Genomic DNA, 14,781 nt, shown 5'->3' with positions numbered 1-14,781 from the left:
GGGACTCCTCTGTCACGGCCCCCAAAGGGTCCTAGCCCACTGTATCCTCTTAACCCAAAAAGGTCACCTCAGCAAAGCAACCTGAAGCTCTTGAACCTGGAGGATATCTTTTCCTGGCCAGACTATGTTTCTGAAAAAGAGCCTCATTTCCAAGCGGCAGACACCTTCAAGTCATAGTGACTTACTGTGTGACTGACTTAGCTTCAGTAAGGTCATTTACAAAGCCATCTACATGGCAAACCTCACAAGGGAGCTTGGAGTGAAGGCAGCCCTGCCTGAGCCATTTGCTTTAACATTTTCCTTTAACATCAAATCACCTTCAACAAAGATCAGAAAATCAGATCTGTCTGGACCAACCTGCAAGAGCACATTGCGAGAGCCAGCTAAGCCAGCCTGTGTCATAGAAAAGAACTCTAAGGCCAAGATAGTATTCCAAAAGGAATTAGGATGATTTTAGCAAAAGTAATATGTATAATTGCTTTACGATGTTGTGTTGGTTTCTGCTGTACATTTATTATTGTCTTTTGAGGTCAGCCCTGGCTCAAGGGAATCTCTCTAAGGTTCAGAAAATGAGAAACTTTATTTCTCATTAGTTTACAATAAAGTTGGTACAGTTTTCAGTTGTACATATTTTTATCCTGGTAATTTGTTTTGACCCTTAGCTGCTGTCATCTTTTACCAAATTAGTTTGAGACCTTTTTCTAAGATTGGTTTACTTATTTTGGAAGTCACATGTAAACCTGTTGCTTAATTTATATATTATGTCACATGTTTTTGTTTCTTTTACAGATATTTCAAAAGTTCAATCACTAGTCTTTTCCCCATTCTATTTCTCAGTTCTTTTGCCTACTCTGCTGTGAATATGGGCTTCCCTTGTGGCTTAGCTGGTAAAGAATCCACCTGCAATGTGGAGACCTGGGTTCAATCCCTGAGTTGGGAAGATCCCCTGGAGAAGGGAAAGGCTACCCACACCAGTATTCTGGCCTAGAGAGTTTCATGGACTGTATAGTTCATGGGGTCACAAAGATGAAAACTGCACCAACTTTATTGTAAACTAATGAGAAATAAAGTTTCTCATTTTCTGAACCTTAGAGAGATTCCCTTGAGCCAGGGCTGACCTCAGAAGACGATGATAAACGTACAGCAGAAATCAACACAACATCATAAAGCAATTTGCTCACAATTAAAAATAAATTTAAAAAAGAATGATAAAGGCTCTGAGACGCCTTTGTCCCAGAAGCTCTGAGATCAGGCAAAATACATATGTGTCAGAATGCACGTGTGCATGCTAAGTCACTTCATTCGTGTCCAACTCTTTGCCACCCTATAGACTATTGCCCTCTGCCCATGGGGTTCTCCAGGCAGGAATACCTGAATGAGTTGTCATTTCCTTCTACAATTGTCAGAACAGAAATATTTAAAACAGCAAAGTTGAGAACAGCAGAGTTAGATATATAAGTGAAGAGGGTTGCAGACTGCAAATTCCTTGCGTGTGTAACAAGAGTTCGCCTTGTCTCTGCCTTCTCTCAGTACCAGCACAGTGCTCAGTAAATGCAGGTAGGATGTAGGTAGGTAGGAGGTAGGTAGGTAGGAGGTAGGAAGGTAAGTTAAGTAGACAGGAAGGAAGGAAAGAAAGAAGAGTTTGGTCAAACAGTATTCATACAAAGCAGAAAAGCTTCTCAGAGCTAATATTTGCTTAAAACACCCACCAGTAATGCTTGCAGGGGAACTTGTTTGAACTGTGATGAGCAGGCATCACTGAAGACTACCCCATTGGACTGTCTGAAGACAGAGTTCTAGATGCTGATAGTTTAAGCTTCTTAAGGGATCCTGACTCATAACATTTGGAGACCTCTTGAACTATTCTGTACTATCTCTTTGGAATAAGTACATGAAAGCCATAAGGGATTTTGTAGGCTCAGGTTAATCTAAAAGCTCCCATAATACAGATAATAGGTGGCCGATGGGTCTGATTTCAGGGGATGAACTTTAGATTATCCTCCAAGATACGCGTAAGAAGAGGCTCAGAATCACAGTACGCTGAAAGTTATTAACTCCTGCAGCACAGAGGTGGACGCTTGAGACTAGCAAACTTTTTGAGTTGTTAGCACACAAAAGGGAAAATCCAGAAGCAGGGCAAGTGATCTGGAACACAAATTACTCCCAAGATTTTAAGCCCCCAGTTCTAGAGAAATGGGAAAATAGAGACCCTTTCTCACAGATTGTGTTTTATTTAGATGCTTCACAAGGATGAAGCACAGGAAGATTAGGCAAGAATTCTCCAGAGCCTCGGGCTATACTGAGAACTCAATGATACTAGCTAATAACGTTAGACTCATTAAAAAGGAAATGGAGATGTTGTAATCATATTCATGCTCATTAGAGACACACCAGACTCACAACAAGATGATAACTTTCCATGTCTTAAAATTGAGAAAATGGAAGTTCCCTTCATCAGTGTTACAAAAGAGCTGAACTGAGAATCCTATCTGTGAACATGGATACTGCCAGAAGACCACATGGGCTAAATTTCAAATTAGACTGGAAAAATAGTTCTAGTCAATTTTATGTTTTAATGTGGCCAGGTACCTTTACTGTCCACATTTTGGAAATGAAAAGGGTATGGTTATATGTCCAGTGATAGGAGAGTAAAGATACTGGAAGCAGAGATAACTAGGTAATATAGATTTATAGCAGCGGATGGTTTTATAGTTAAAATACTATAGAATAGTACAGGCCTGCTGCAAACTATTGGGCTTGAAATATAGCCCAAGAAATGTGAGTTTCTCTTCTTTAAAAAAAAATTATTTATTCATTGGCTGTGCTGGGTCTTTGTTGCTGCTCGGGCTTTTCGCTAGTTGTGGCAAGCAAGGGCTACCCTCTAGCTGTGATGCACACGCTTCTCATCTCTCACTGTGGAGTACAGGTTCCAGGGCACTCGAACTTCATAGTTGTAGCTCCCAGGCTCAAGAGCACAGGCTCAATAATTGTGGTGCACGGGCCTATTTGCTCCGTGGCATGTGGGATCTTTCCAGAGCAGGGATCAAACTCGTGTCTCCAGCAGTGGCAGGCGGATTCTTTATCACTGAGCCGCCAGGGAAGCCCCGAGTTTCTTTTCTTGATTCTCTTATATGTAGACATTAATGAGGATGTAATTAAGTAAGAAATCAGTGAGTGACATACAGGCTAGTCCTTCTATATAATCCAAGTAGGTTTCTCAGAATAAACCTCAGTCTGCAAAGTGGGATCCAGAGATAGGCTTGGGAATCTGGGGAAATGAGGCAAGGCGTGAAGGAGATGTTGAAAATATATACAGAATTTTGTTTCTCCCCAAATTTTCAAATGCTTAATGTTTCAAAAATATATATGATCCCAAAGAAGCAGTTCAGTCTAGAGGAGTATCACAAAAACAGAATTAGTATCTTTGAACAATAAATTCTGAGATGCCATCAAAACTTAGACTTGATTACTACAGATGGGTTTGTATGCTCAACAGCTAATTACAAGGAGCTGGGGTTTATAAATTAGAGAAGATCAACTCTATAATGAAAAATCATATCCTTAGCAAGACACTGAGAACTTTTATGATAAAAAAATATCAAATCTATTGAAGGAAGAAATGAAAATGATCTAATTAATAAAGTGGGTGTACTAAATATGGAAGGCACAGGCCCAATTAGCCCATGTGGAATGGAATCAGAAACAGAATACATAAATACAGCTCCCAGAAGCCCACAGCAAATCCTGAAAACGTAGTGACAGAGTTGGAACCTGGTATGTCAAGCACTTGGTATCTCTAATCATAAGACCATTGACAAGCACATTAAATGAGCAGCAAAAAACCAAGAAGAAATTTTTAAATAACTTTTTCCAAACACAAGCATTAGATACGCCAAAGATCAATAATCAAGTATCACATATTTGGCACACAGTAGGTGCATTAGAACACTTATTGAATAAATGGATGGAAGAATCCACAATGGCTGTTACAATGTAACTTAGTGACTCATATCCTATGGAAATAGAGTTTCACAGTAAGTATCAAGAATAAGTTGCATTCTGAAATTAGACAGTAGCCCCCACTAGCTGCAACTAGAGAAACCCCACGTGAAGCAACAAAGACCCAGTGCAGCCAAAAATAATAATTTTTTTAAAAAAGATTCTCTTTAAAAAAGAATAACTTAATAAACATGAAAGTTCAATGTGGACAGAACTCTCTGACTTTGGTAAATTATATGGGAATGAAGAACCGAAGAACTGCCTTTTGTGGGTGAATTCTTAATAGGCAAGGTATCCAGTGATAACACCAACCAGAACACTCCTTATGGATGATTCTGAACATCTAGATGCCTCTTGCTTTATTGTGTATATTTTATTTTAAACATATCAACTTTTGTGGATTCATCTAAAGTCTGCCCCAAAGTACTGTCAAACCCACTAAAATGTATGTAAAAAATTGTGCTATAGACTAAAATAGAATCATTACTTGGATTTGTTTTAAAAAAAATAAAATGAAAACCCTAATATATAGAGGAAAATCATGGGCTATTCAGACAAGGTTTAGTCGCTAAGTCACGTCTGACTCTTGAAAGATCCCATGGGCTGGGGCCCACCAGGTTCCTCTGTCCATGGGACTCTCCAGGTGAGAATATTGGAGTGGGTTGCCATTTTCTCCTCCAAATATATACAGGAAAATCAAGGGCTATTCAGACAAGACATACTATTAATAATGAGGCATTCATCAAAAAGAGAGAAAAAGACAAACAGCAATTATAACAGATGTCACAACCAGGAGTGGAAATAAAAATAACCTTGTACAAGGCAGTAACTGAAAAGTCTATAACCATGTGATCCTTGATGGGAAGATATGAGAAAGAACCAATGTAAGTAAAAGAGATCAGCTTTTGTTTCCTAGCTGAAGTTAGAAGAAAGTGGTTTAAGAATGGCAAAATCCTCACAGCCTCGCTACCTCAATAGAGAATAATAATATTGTAAAAATTATTTATAGTCACTAATAAAATGGATTTAAATATTTTATCTCTTTTGTGATCCTAGAGAAGCGATTATCCACCAGACTGGGAGAAAAATGGATATGCAAATCATCTGAAAATGGATAATCAGATGCTGGAGATGAAGTACCTAATTATCTAATATGTGGAGAGATTTGGTTAATTTATCTGAGGTCTTCACACAGTTATTGTATTGCTTAAGCTCTGTCTTGTCCCTATTTATTCAGCGGCTGCAATGTCTCAGTAATTTAGCAAGTGGAACCTTTAGAAGGGTTATAATAATTATGACATTATGAAGTTGACATGAATGGAACTTTAACCCAGATATTGGTTCGGTTTTCTAGATGAGCAACTTATTACTACTTAGGCTCTGATTTCCACGTTGTTTCTTTTTAGGTTGGACAAAGACCAGGCCAAGTTTTACCCTTCCCTACCTTATGCAAAGGAGCTTCCCTAGTGGCTCAGACAGTAAAGGGTTTCCCAGGTGGCGCTAGTGATAAAGAATCTGCCTACCAATGCAGGAGACTGCAGATGCGGAGAAGGCAATGGCAGCCCACTCCAGTCCTCTTGCCTGGAAAATCCCATGGGCGGAGGAGCCTGGTGGGCTGCAGCCATGGCGTTGCAAAGAGTCAGATACAAAGGAGCACGCGCACACACCCCTTATGCAAACCCTGGTTCCTAGGTTGAAAACAGAAGCTCAGGGAGCCAGGGGTGTAGGGAGAGGTACCTTCATGATGAAGAAGAGGAGGAGGACGATAACAACACTGGCTTTGGGGTGGATCCACACAGCTGACCGGCCCAGGCTCTTGGGGTCCCCGATATGTTTTACCCACGTATTGTTGTCAAACAGGGTACTGATGGCTTCCCGAGGCATCAGCTGTGAGAGGAAGCAAAAGGGAGCAGTTCTCCAGGGATGTTCGGTACTTCCATTTTTTTAAAGAGAACCGATTCCCCGGTCTCATCTTTCTTGGGTCCCTTTCCGCTTTTTTCTCAGGGAGAGATGCTGTCCGTGCGGAAAAGCACGTATGCTCAGAAGCCTGAGGGTCACCTGGACTGTTTCCTCTTTTCCACGTGGCCTCATCCTGGTTTAGTCTCAGTCACGTGCTCAGTGACCTGACCTCCCCACCCTCAAAGGTCACCCTTGGAGCTGACCTCTCCGGCCATGAACTGCCCTATTCCTGGTGGAAAGGTGAAGGAGGCGATGACAAAGGTGACGATTCCAGGATAGAGCAGGCGGCTGGAAAAGAAACAGGATTAATTACTTAGAATTAATCCTCATCCTAATTTGGTCAACCCACAGTGGATGCCACACCCTGGAAATCTGAAGTTTCCTGGCGTTCCCCTGTGGTCTCAGGCCATTAGACGGAGCACTCTCTCCACCAATAAGCAATCTTTAAAGGGGAAACCACACTGCTCGTCCCTAGTAGGGTATCCGGGCTTCTATATTTTATCACAAGCCACCAAAAGGCATTTAACACCTTCCGCCAGGATTAAAAGGGAGGAACTCTTGGAGAAACCAGAGAGTAAACGGGTAGGGCAGTGACTCACTGCTTAGCCAGAAACTGGCTGAGGACCTTGTGCTTTCGGACACCAAGCATGACTTGGCGATGCAGGTACACAAACACAGCTCCCAGGAACCCACAGCAAATCCTGCGGGTGCAAGCCATACAGAAATGAAACCGCATCCCTCTGCCCTGGCCACTGCAGGGACGCAAATACCAAGCGTCCACCTGCCCTTTCTACCCACCTCCCCACCCCCCCGACAATTTCCACCTCACCCATGCCCACGCCAACTTCCCAGCTTGGGTCCTTTCCAATCCAAAGCTTTGCCCCAGCCCTGCCCCTCCCCAACTCCCAGAGCAGCCACTGACCCGATAATCGCAAAGGCTGGGAGTTCCTGCAGGTCAAAGGGGAAGTCCATTCGGAAATTGGTTCTGAAGAGGGCTGTGATGGTGACTACAGGATGAAAAGGCCAAGGTCATGGTGGGAGTGTCACAGAAGCCATCGAGAAGGACCCAGGTTCATCAGCTTTAAGGACTAAAGCTTCCTCCAAACCTACTGTCCCCTCTTCTATTTCTTTTTTCTAACACTGCTGGCAGAAATGGGCTTCCTTTGTGGCTCAGCAGTAAAGAATCTGCCTGCTAAGGCAGGAGATGCAGATTTGATGCCTAGATCAAGAAGATCCCCAGAAGGAAATGGCAGCCCACTCCAGCATTCTTGCCTGGAAAATTCCATGGACAGAGGAGCCTGGCGGGCTACAGCCCATGGGGTCGCAGAAGAGTCAGACACGGCTTAGCGACTAAACAACAACCCTACTCCACGACCTGTACCTTTGCCCTCTATATACCCTTGGGCCTTGGTCCCACTTCCCAAACGATGCTTCCCATGTTACCAGCATCCTTGTTCCACACGGCCAGCACTCGGAAAACAAAGGCGCTGAACGTGGCTGCAAAGAATCCTCTCCAGTAGTTCCTCACAGCGAAGTAAGTGGAGGTGACCTCGATGCTAAACAGCACTCCTACGGGGCAAGGAAGTCAGGTCAGGTGCAGGCCAGGGGTGAGGCTCTCTCCCACACCCCCACCCCGGGGACCCCAGGAGCTTTGGCTCCTTGAGCCACGAGGAGGGAGCAGTAGTGGGAACGGATGGTCTCTTGGAGTGTGCCATGCTCTAAACCATATACCTGCCCGTGCTAGCACTTTTTGCAGACCAGAGAGATGGTTCAACAAGACACAGAGAAGATGGGAAACGAGGGGGGTTTAACCCACAACACATGATGGTTGTGCCTGCTCCACCCCTTTAAAATAAGGGCTGGGTGGAATTCACGGTTATCTGATATCCACAGGGATCTGAAAATTTTCTGCAGAAAAGTTACACGGGGAAAAGCTTCCAGAGTGAGTGTTCATCAGAGCACGCAGCAGAGCTTAAGATTTACCCCATAACGCCCCCACCCCTGCAATCTCTCCTCCCTTCTCCCATGTGTCATGTATCCTGCAACTTTTAGGGAAGAAACAAGAAAAATTAAAAGGAAGGGACTTTGTAAGAGCTGACAGTACTCAGTATTCCAAGAGAGGATTCATTAATATTTTCTTCTAAGTAAAATGTAAAAAACCTGACTTAAAAGGACCAGATCCTGGGGGGAGGAAACGAAGAAGCTCAAAGAAGTTACAAACCATTATGCTCAAGGAAGGAGGGTGAGGTAGAAGGCAAGCTAATTCAGAGTCCTAAGTTGCCCTGTTTCTGAGAGTAGACGCTGGAGCAGAAATGAGAAGGTAAATAAACAGAAAAATAGCAAGAGCTGGTGGAAACAAAGGAAGGAAGCTAACAAGGGCATAAAAGACTCAAGAGATGCAAAGAAAATAATCTTTACACATACCACGAATCGGGGAGAAGACTGTGATTAGATGCAAAGTGGAAACTGACAACAGAATTACCTAACATCTGGCTAAGCCTCATCTTTATCAGAGCTGAAGAAGGAAAACAACAAATGCAGCCTATAACCGCATGAATGGAAAGAGCCCTGGCCCCCAGGAAAGCCTGTGAACTAGGTCAGGTTCCTGTCCTTTGCTCTCTGTGGCTACTGGTCGGCCAAGAACCACCCCCCATCCCCACCCCGCCACCAACCATGCCACCTGCTTCCCATTTCTGGTGGCCTCTCACATCCGAGCCATTTTCTTCCCCCTGTTCTAGATTCCAAAAGTCACGTCTCTTGATTTCTCAGGACTCCAGCCCTTTCTGCTGCAGGTGACAGTCAATGTTGACAGGAAGTCATTTATGCCACAGTGAGGGTGGCCTAATGGTTGCTCCCGTGTGGAACAGCTGCTGCACTTGGGCAGAGGATACGTTGTGGTTCCCCTTCTCTGGGAAACCAGTCCCCCCTCTCTGGGATCCCCAGTCCCCCTCTGCAGGTAAAAAACAGTCCGTCCCTTATCTTGTTTTCTGGGAATTTGGGACATCAGAGCATGTGTTAGCACTTTCAGAGGTAGTTCTCTATTTACATCTCTGAGGTCCCCCTGGGACTGAAGGTTCTTTTGGATTCCCAGCACCTAACACCTATGTGCCTGGTACATCATCAGGCTTCAAAGCCTTGTCCTATGGATGAGAGGAGAGGAGAGAGGAGGGGAGGGGAAGGAAGGGAGATGGGGAACAGGGGAAGGAAGAAAAAGAGCAAGGGATCATAGATGGGTGGAATTTCAGAAAAGGGGAAATCTGAGGGACAGCCCTTTGCCAACCACCCCTGGCCAGCCCCTGCTCCCCAAATCTCATCAGGTTCAGCAGTTGCTCTCTTGGCCTAAAAGGAGGATTTGGGGAGTTGGGGGTGGGGGGCGTCAGGCAGAACAAACTGCTCCTTTTCTTCACCAGTAACAAAGAGTCGGAGACGACTGAGCAACTGAACTGAACTGAACAAAACCAAAGTTGGCTCCGATTTGTCGAAATGTAAACCATCCAACTTGTGAATATTTGACGACCAGCTTTTGAAATCCTAGGCTAGATTTCCCTTCCCGAGCTCTGGGACACGTTCTGTAACAGCCTGTCACTGTGTACTTCGAAACGAGAGTGAATTTTCATATTTGCCTGAGCCAAACAGAAAATGTGCCGCTGAAAGCAAACAAAGCATTAAAAAACACAAACAGCACTTGGAAACTCTGGGCTCCTAGGTTCCGTAAGGTTGCTCTCTTTCCCACCCTGGAGGCTCCTCTCTGTCTCCTCCTCTGGCGCCACGGGCCTTGGTCTCTGACTCTTGCGGCCCGTAGATCCACTTTTTCAACTTCATTTATGCCGATGGCTTTAACTACCACCCCCATGCTAACCGACGGGCTGACAAAGCCATGCTTTCAGCTCAGTTCCTGGACTCCAGACTCAGCAAGCCAGCTGCCTATTTGACGTCATTTGGAGATGTCGCAGGAACTTCAAACTCAATGTATTCAAAGCGAAATTTATCAACTCTCTTAGACCTGTTTCACTTCCTATGTTCCCTATCTTGCTTGCAACACCACGATCCACCGCATGTTCCTCCTTATAAAACTGAAAGTCAGCCTAGATTCTTCCTTTCTTATCTTTCATAACCTCGCATAAATCAGTCACCAGGTCCCATTCACTTTCTTTTCTATCACCCTTATATATCATCCTGTTCTCTATCTCCTCTGCCTCTGCCCAGTTCAGTCTCTCACAATCTAGCATCATCAGGACTATGACAGTAGTCTTCTTGTTAATCCTGGATAAATCCTGTTAATCCACAGGCCAGTTCTGTCTGGCCAAAGCTGGCCATGTCACTGTCTTGTCTGAAACTCTTCCCCGACTCCCCTTCACTCATGACAGCATTTCCCAAAGTCGGGTCCATGAGATACTATGAGTTCCCTAAAGAGGGTCCTTGCAAAAAGGATTCTGCGGGACATACTGTCTTTGAGCCACACGTGGGATATTCACAGGGCATGTCAGTGTATTGAACATTCTGAGAACTCTTCCTGTTTAAAAAACTATCTGTTCAACACAGTATTTTCCAACCTATCTGATCTTGGAACACTGTTTACATGTTATGTCTCCTAACACCAGGAACTGTGTTCTGTACAACACATTCAGGCAAACTCTAGCCTAGAGAATGAAACTGACATTCTTGAGCATTTCCTACGATGACCTTCATGAATCACCCCTCCGGTACCTGTCCAGACTCATTTCCTGTCATTTTTTTCCCCGTGTCCTCTAGCAATGCTCATGTATTGACATTCTATTCTTGTTTATCTTGACTATGCAATGCTGTTTCTTCTCTCCAGAATATTCTTTGCACTTTGCCCAGGCTGCCACTGGGATGCTTCTCTGAGTGGGCTGTGATGGTCTGCTGGCCTTCCTGTCTACCGTTTCTGCTGTGGGTACCTGCGAGCATAGTAACTAGCACAGCACCCAGAGGTGCTGTCTCTGCTCACAGCAGAGCGCATATATGGAGTCGTTTTAGCCAAATGTTGCAGTAGATTTCACCAGTGTAAGGCATTAAGAGCTGACTACAGAGTGAATAAATTACTCTAATACTATTTTTTTTTGTTTAGAATTAATCCATATTTGTAAAATATAGCTATCAAATAAGGTTATCTGCAAGTTCATTTAATATTTGCCACTTACTACAAACATCCTAAAAACAAAACATTTTAACTTTTCAATGCTTAACATTTTCTTATGTCAATTTATGTCAAGAGCCATATTTTATCTGTAACTTAACTATTTGCCTCTCCCAGTGTCTAGACAGGATCATGAAGAACCTTCCTCATTCCTCCCAGAAGTTCTAGTTTTATGCTAAATATATATATATATATATATATATATTCATATTCTCTTCACTTTAAAAGAATCTGGATTAAAAACAAAACAACAAAAAATGCTACCCTTCTAAAAGTGTTCTTCAGACCTTCTGGATTTGTAAGGCAAAAGACTCAATAGAGGTGAGAGTGGGTATAAATGCAAGTGTGAATATGTGAACTTGTGCAGAAATCCCAACAGGTGAGCCTTCCCTGCTGGGGACATTGACTTTAATGACAAGAGCTGACCACAGTAGTGCAAGCAGGATGCCAGCTACCTCGTTGGCCAACCTATCTCCCTTATGCCGTGTCCATTGCTTTAGCCTCAGTTCAAGTGAGCATGGTACATTTTCATTAACTGTTAATGTTTATCCATGTATCATTCCTGAGCCAAGTCATCTTGGGTTCCTGAAGATCCTTCTATGAAAGGACTGATTACATTTTCATAATTGAAAGATCCCTCTAACAGCTGGTGCATTTATGAAGCAGATACCTTTCCTGCAATTCTCCTTCTCCAATTGTTAACATGGTATCTTTTTTTATCACCAATGAATCCAACCAGTGATCTAGATAATCCTTGCTCTGTTAATCTGGTTACAACTGTTACCAATGAGTAAACAAACAGATACAGCAGCTGTCTCTAACCATGCACACTTGTTAGTCATCCTGGACAAGGAAAAGTCTGAAAAGTTGCTCTTTGTCTAACATTAGTAGAAAGAGCTAAACTCAACTTTACATTGTGGTCAAGGGAAAAATGGGACTTTAATTCTCATCTGTAGTCCTCATCTAAAGCTGACCATTGGCACTTCCTTGGTTCGGTGGTTCAGACTCTGCACTGCCAATGCAGGGGGCCGGGTTCAATCCCTGGTCTGAGAACTAAGATCCCGCATGCTGTGCAGCATGCCCAAAATAAAAATAAAGCTGACTATTCATCTAAATGTCTTTCCAGGTGGTGCTAGGGGTAAAGACACTGCCTGCCAATGCAAGAAATGCAGGAGATACAGGTTCCATCCTTGGGTCAGGAAGATCCCCTGGAGGAGGAAATGGCAACCCATTCCAGTATTCTTGCTGGAAAATCCTATGGGCAAAGGAGCCTGGCAGGCCACAGTCCATGGGGTTGCCAAGAGTTGGACACAACTGAGCACACAAAGGTCCACTCAAACTCCCAAGAAAGGCAATGCCAAAGAATGCTCAAACTCCCAAGAAAGGCAATGCCAAAGAATGCTCAAACTCCCAAGAAAGGCAATGCCAAAGAATGCTCAAACTACCATACAATTGCACTCATCTCACATACTAGCAAAGTGACGCTCAAAATTCTCCAAGCCAGGCTTCAACAGTACATGAACTTCCACATGTTCAAGCTGGATTTAGGAAAGGCAGAGGATCCAGAGATCAAATTGCTAACATCCATTAGATCATAGAAAAAGCAAGAGAGTTCCAGAAAAACATTTACTTCTGCTTTATTGACTACGCCAAAGCCTTTGACTGTGTGGATCACAACAAATTGTGGAAAATTCTTCAAGAGATGGGGATACCAGACCACCTGACCTGCCTCCTGAGGAATGTGTATGCAGGTCAAGAGGCAACTTAGAACTGGACATGGAACAACAGACTGGTTCCAAATCAGGAAAGGAGTATGTCAACTCAAGGCTGTATATTGTCACCCTGCTTATTTAACTTCTATGCAGAGTTCATCATGAGAAATGCTAGACTGGATGAAGCACAAGCTGGAATCAAGATTGCTGGGAGAAATATCAATAACCTCAGATATGCAGATAACACCACCCTTATGGCAGAAAGTGAAGAGGAACTCAAAAGGCTCTTGATGAAAGTGAAAGTGGAGAGTGAAAAAGTTGGCTTAAAGCTCAACATTCAGAAAACGAAGATCATGGCATCCGGTCCCATCACTTCATGGGAAATAGATGGGAAAACAGTGGAAACAGTGAGAGACTTTATTTTTCTGAGCTCCAAAATCACTGCAGATGGTGACTGCAGCCATGAAATGAAAAGACACTTGCTCCTTGGAAGAAAAGCTATGACCAACCTAAACAGCATATTAAAAAGCAGAGACATTACTTTGCCAACAAAGGTCCATCTAGTCAAAGCTGTGTTTTTCCAGTAGTCATGTATGAATGTGAGAGTTGGACTATAAAGAAAGCTGAGTGCCGAAAATTTGATGCTTTTGAACTGATGTGTTGGACAAGACTCTTGAGAGTCCCTTGGACAGCAAGGAGATCCAACCAGTCTATCCTAAAGGAAATCAGTCCTAAATATTCATTGGAAGGACTGATGCTGAAGCTGAAATTCCAATACTTTGGCCACCTGATGCAAAGAACTGACTCATTTGAAAAGACCCTGATGCTGGTAAAGATTGAAAATGAGAGGAGAAGGGGATGACAGAGGATGAGATGGTTGGATGGCATCACCATCTCTATGGACATGAGTTTGAGTAAGCTCCAGGAATTGGTGATGGATAGGGAGGCCTGGAGTGCTGCTGTCCATGGGGTCACAAAGATGCGGACACAACTGTGCGACTGAACTGAACTGAAACTCCCATGCCCTTAACAACATACAAGCAAAGGTAAATCTTCTTTCGGAGAAGAAAATACATACAAATGTCAACTATATAGAGATGCCAATTACACTTCAATTTAAAAAATGACAACAAAAAAATGAATGATTAAAGAGAAAAAAGTTAAAAAAAATGTACACAGAAGTCCCCTGTTAGAGGATGTAATAAGTGAAGGGCAAAAATATCCAACAATACAAAAGTCTGTCTAGTTTCCTGGGTGGCATAGTGGTAAAGAATCTGCCTGCCCGTGCTGGAGACACAAGAGACATGGGTGGATTCAGTCTGTGGGTCCAGAAGAGCCCCTGGAGGAAGAAATGGCAATGGAAACCCATGCCAGTCTTCCTGCCTGGGAAATCCCATGGACAGAGGAGCCTGGAGGGCTACAGTCCATGGGGTTGCAAAGAGTCGGACACAAGTGAGCACTCAGAAACACAATATAAGTAGGGGTCCCACAAGGGCCACCTCGGTTTTCCTTCCTGGTTCTCCCACTTACTAACAGCAAGTCACTTACTCTCTCTCTTTAATATCAACCTCATACAGCTCTGGGCAGGAAGGAATGTAAAGTCTTTAGAACACTGCCTGCACATAGTAAATGCTCACTAAAAGCTATCTGGCTTTACCCTTCTTTAAACTGGTCATACCCAGTCTTGGGGATGCTGGCAGTAACCATTTTGGGAGAAAGAACAGGCAAGTGCACTGATGCAGGAGGGGATACATCACTTGCCTCCAAGAGGTGTCCCAAAACAGCAGCCGACTCCCACGGCACAGCCCACCGTCAGCATGTCAGTGTAATAGTATGGCTGCTACTAGGGGACAGACAGAGGGGGAGAGGCAGACAGAGGGGGAGAGGCAGACAGAGGGGGACAGGGAGACAGAGGGGGACAGGCAGACAGAGGGCGAGAGGCAGGGAGGGGGA

General features: G+C 43.8%; 1 protein-coding gene across 2 annotated transcripts in view; it reads right to left on the bottom strand.

Annotated features, from left to right (window-relative positions):
• CLCN1 (chloride voltage-gated channel 1) overlaps nt 1-14,781 on the bottom strand; it is a 36,805-nt gene that overhangs the window by 13,920 nt on the left and 8,104 nt on the right. Inside the window, exons 7-12 of one of the 2 annotated variants that reach the window (XM_040260057.1) lie at nt 14,590-14,668; nt 7,402-7,527; nt 6,881-6,965; nt 6,558-6,659; nt 6,162-6,246; nt 5,737-5,886 (exon numbers count right to left, since the gene is read on the bottom strand). In XM_040260057.1, the coding sequence (XP_040115991.1) occupies nt 5,737-5,886; nt 6,162-6,246; nt 6,558-6,659; nt 6,881-6,965; nt 7,402-7,527; nt 14,590-14,668 (627 nt within the window). The remainder of the gene's footprint in view (nt 1-5,736; nt 5,887-6,161; nt 6,247-6,557; nt 6,660-6,880; nt 6,966-7,401; nt 7,528-14,589; nt 14,669-14,781) is intronic. The other variant, XM_040260058.1, reaches the window with a different exon arrangement.

Source organism: Oryx dammah, unplaced genomic scaffold, assembly GCF_014754425.2.
Source record: "Oryx dammah isolate SB20612 unplaced genomic scaffold, SCBI_Odam_1.1 HiC_scaffold_18, whole genome shotgun sequence".
In the NCBI taxonomy this organism is placed as follows: domain Eukaryota; kingdom Metazoa; phylum Chordata; class Mammalia; order Artiodactyla; family Bovidae; genus Oryx; species Oryx dammah.
This window is presented reverse-complemented; position numbering and strand designations above follow the sequence as displayed.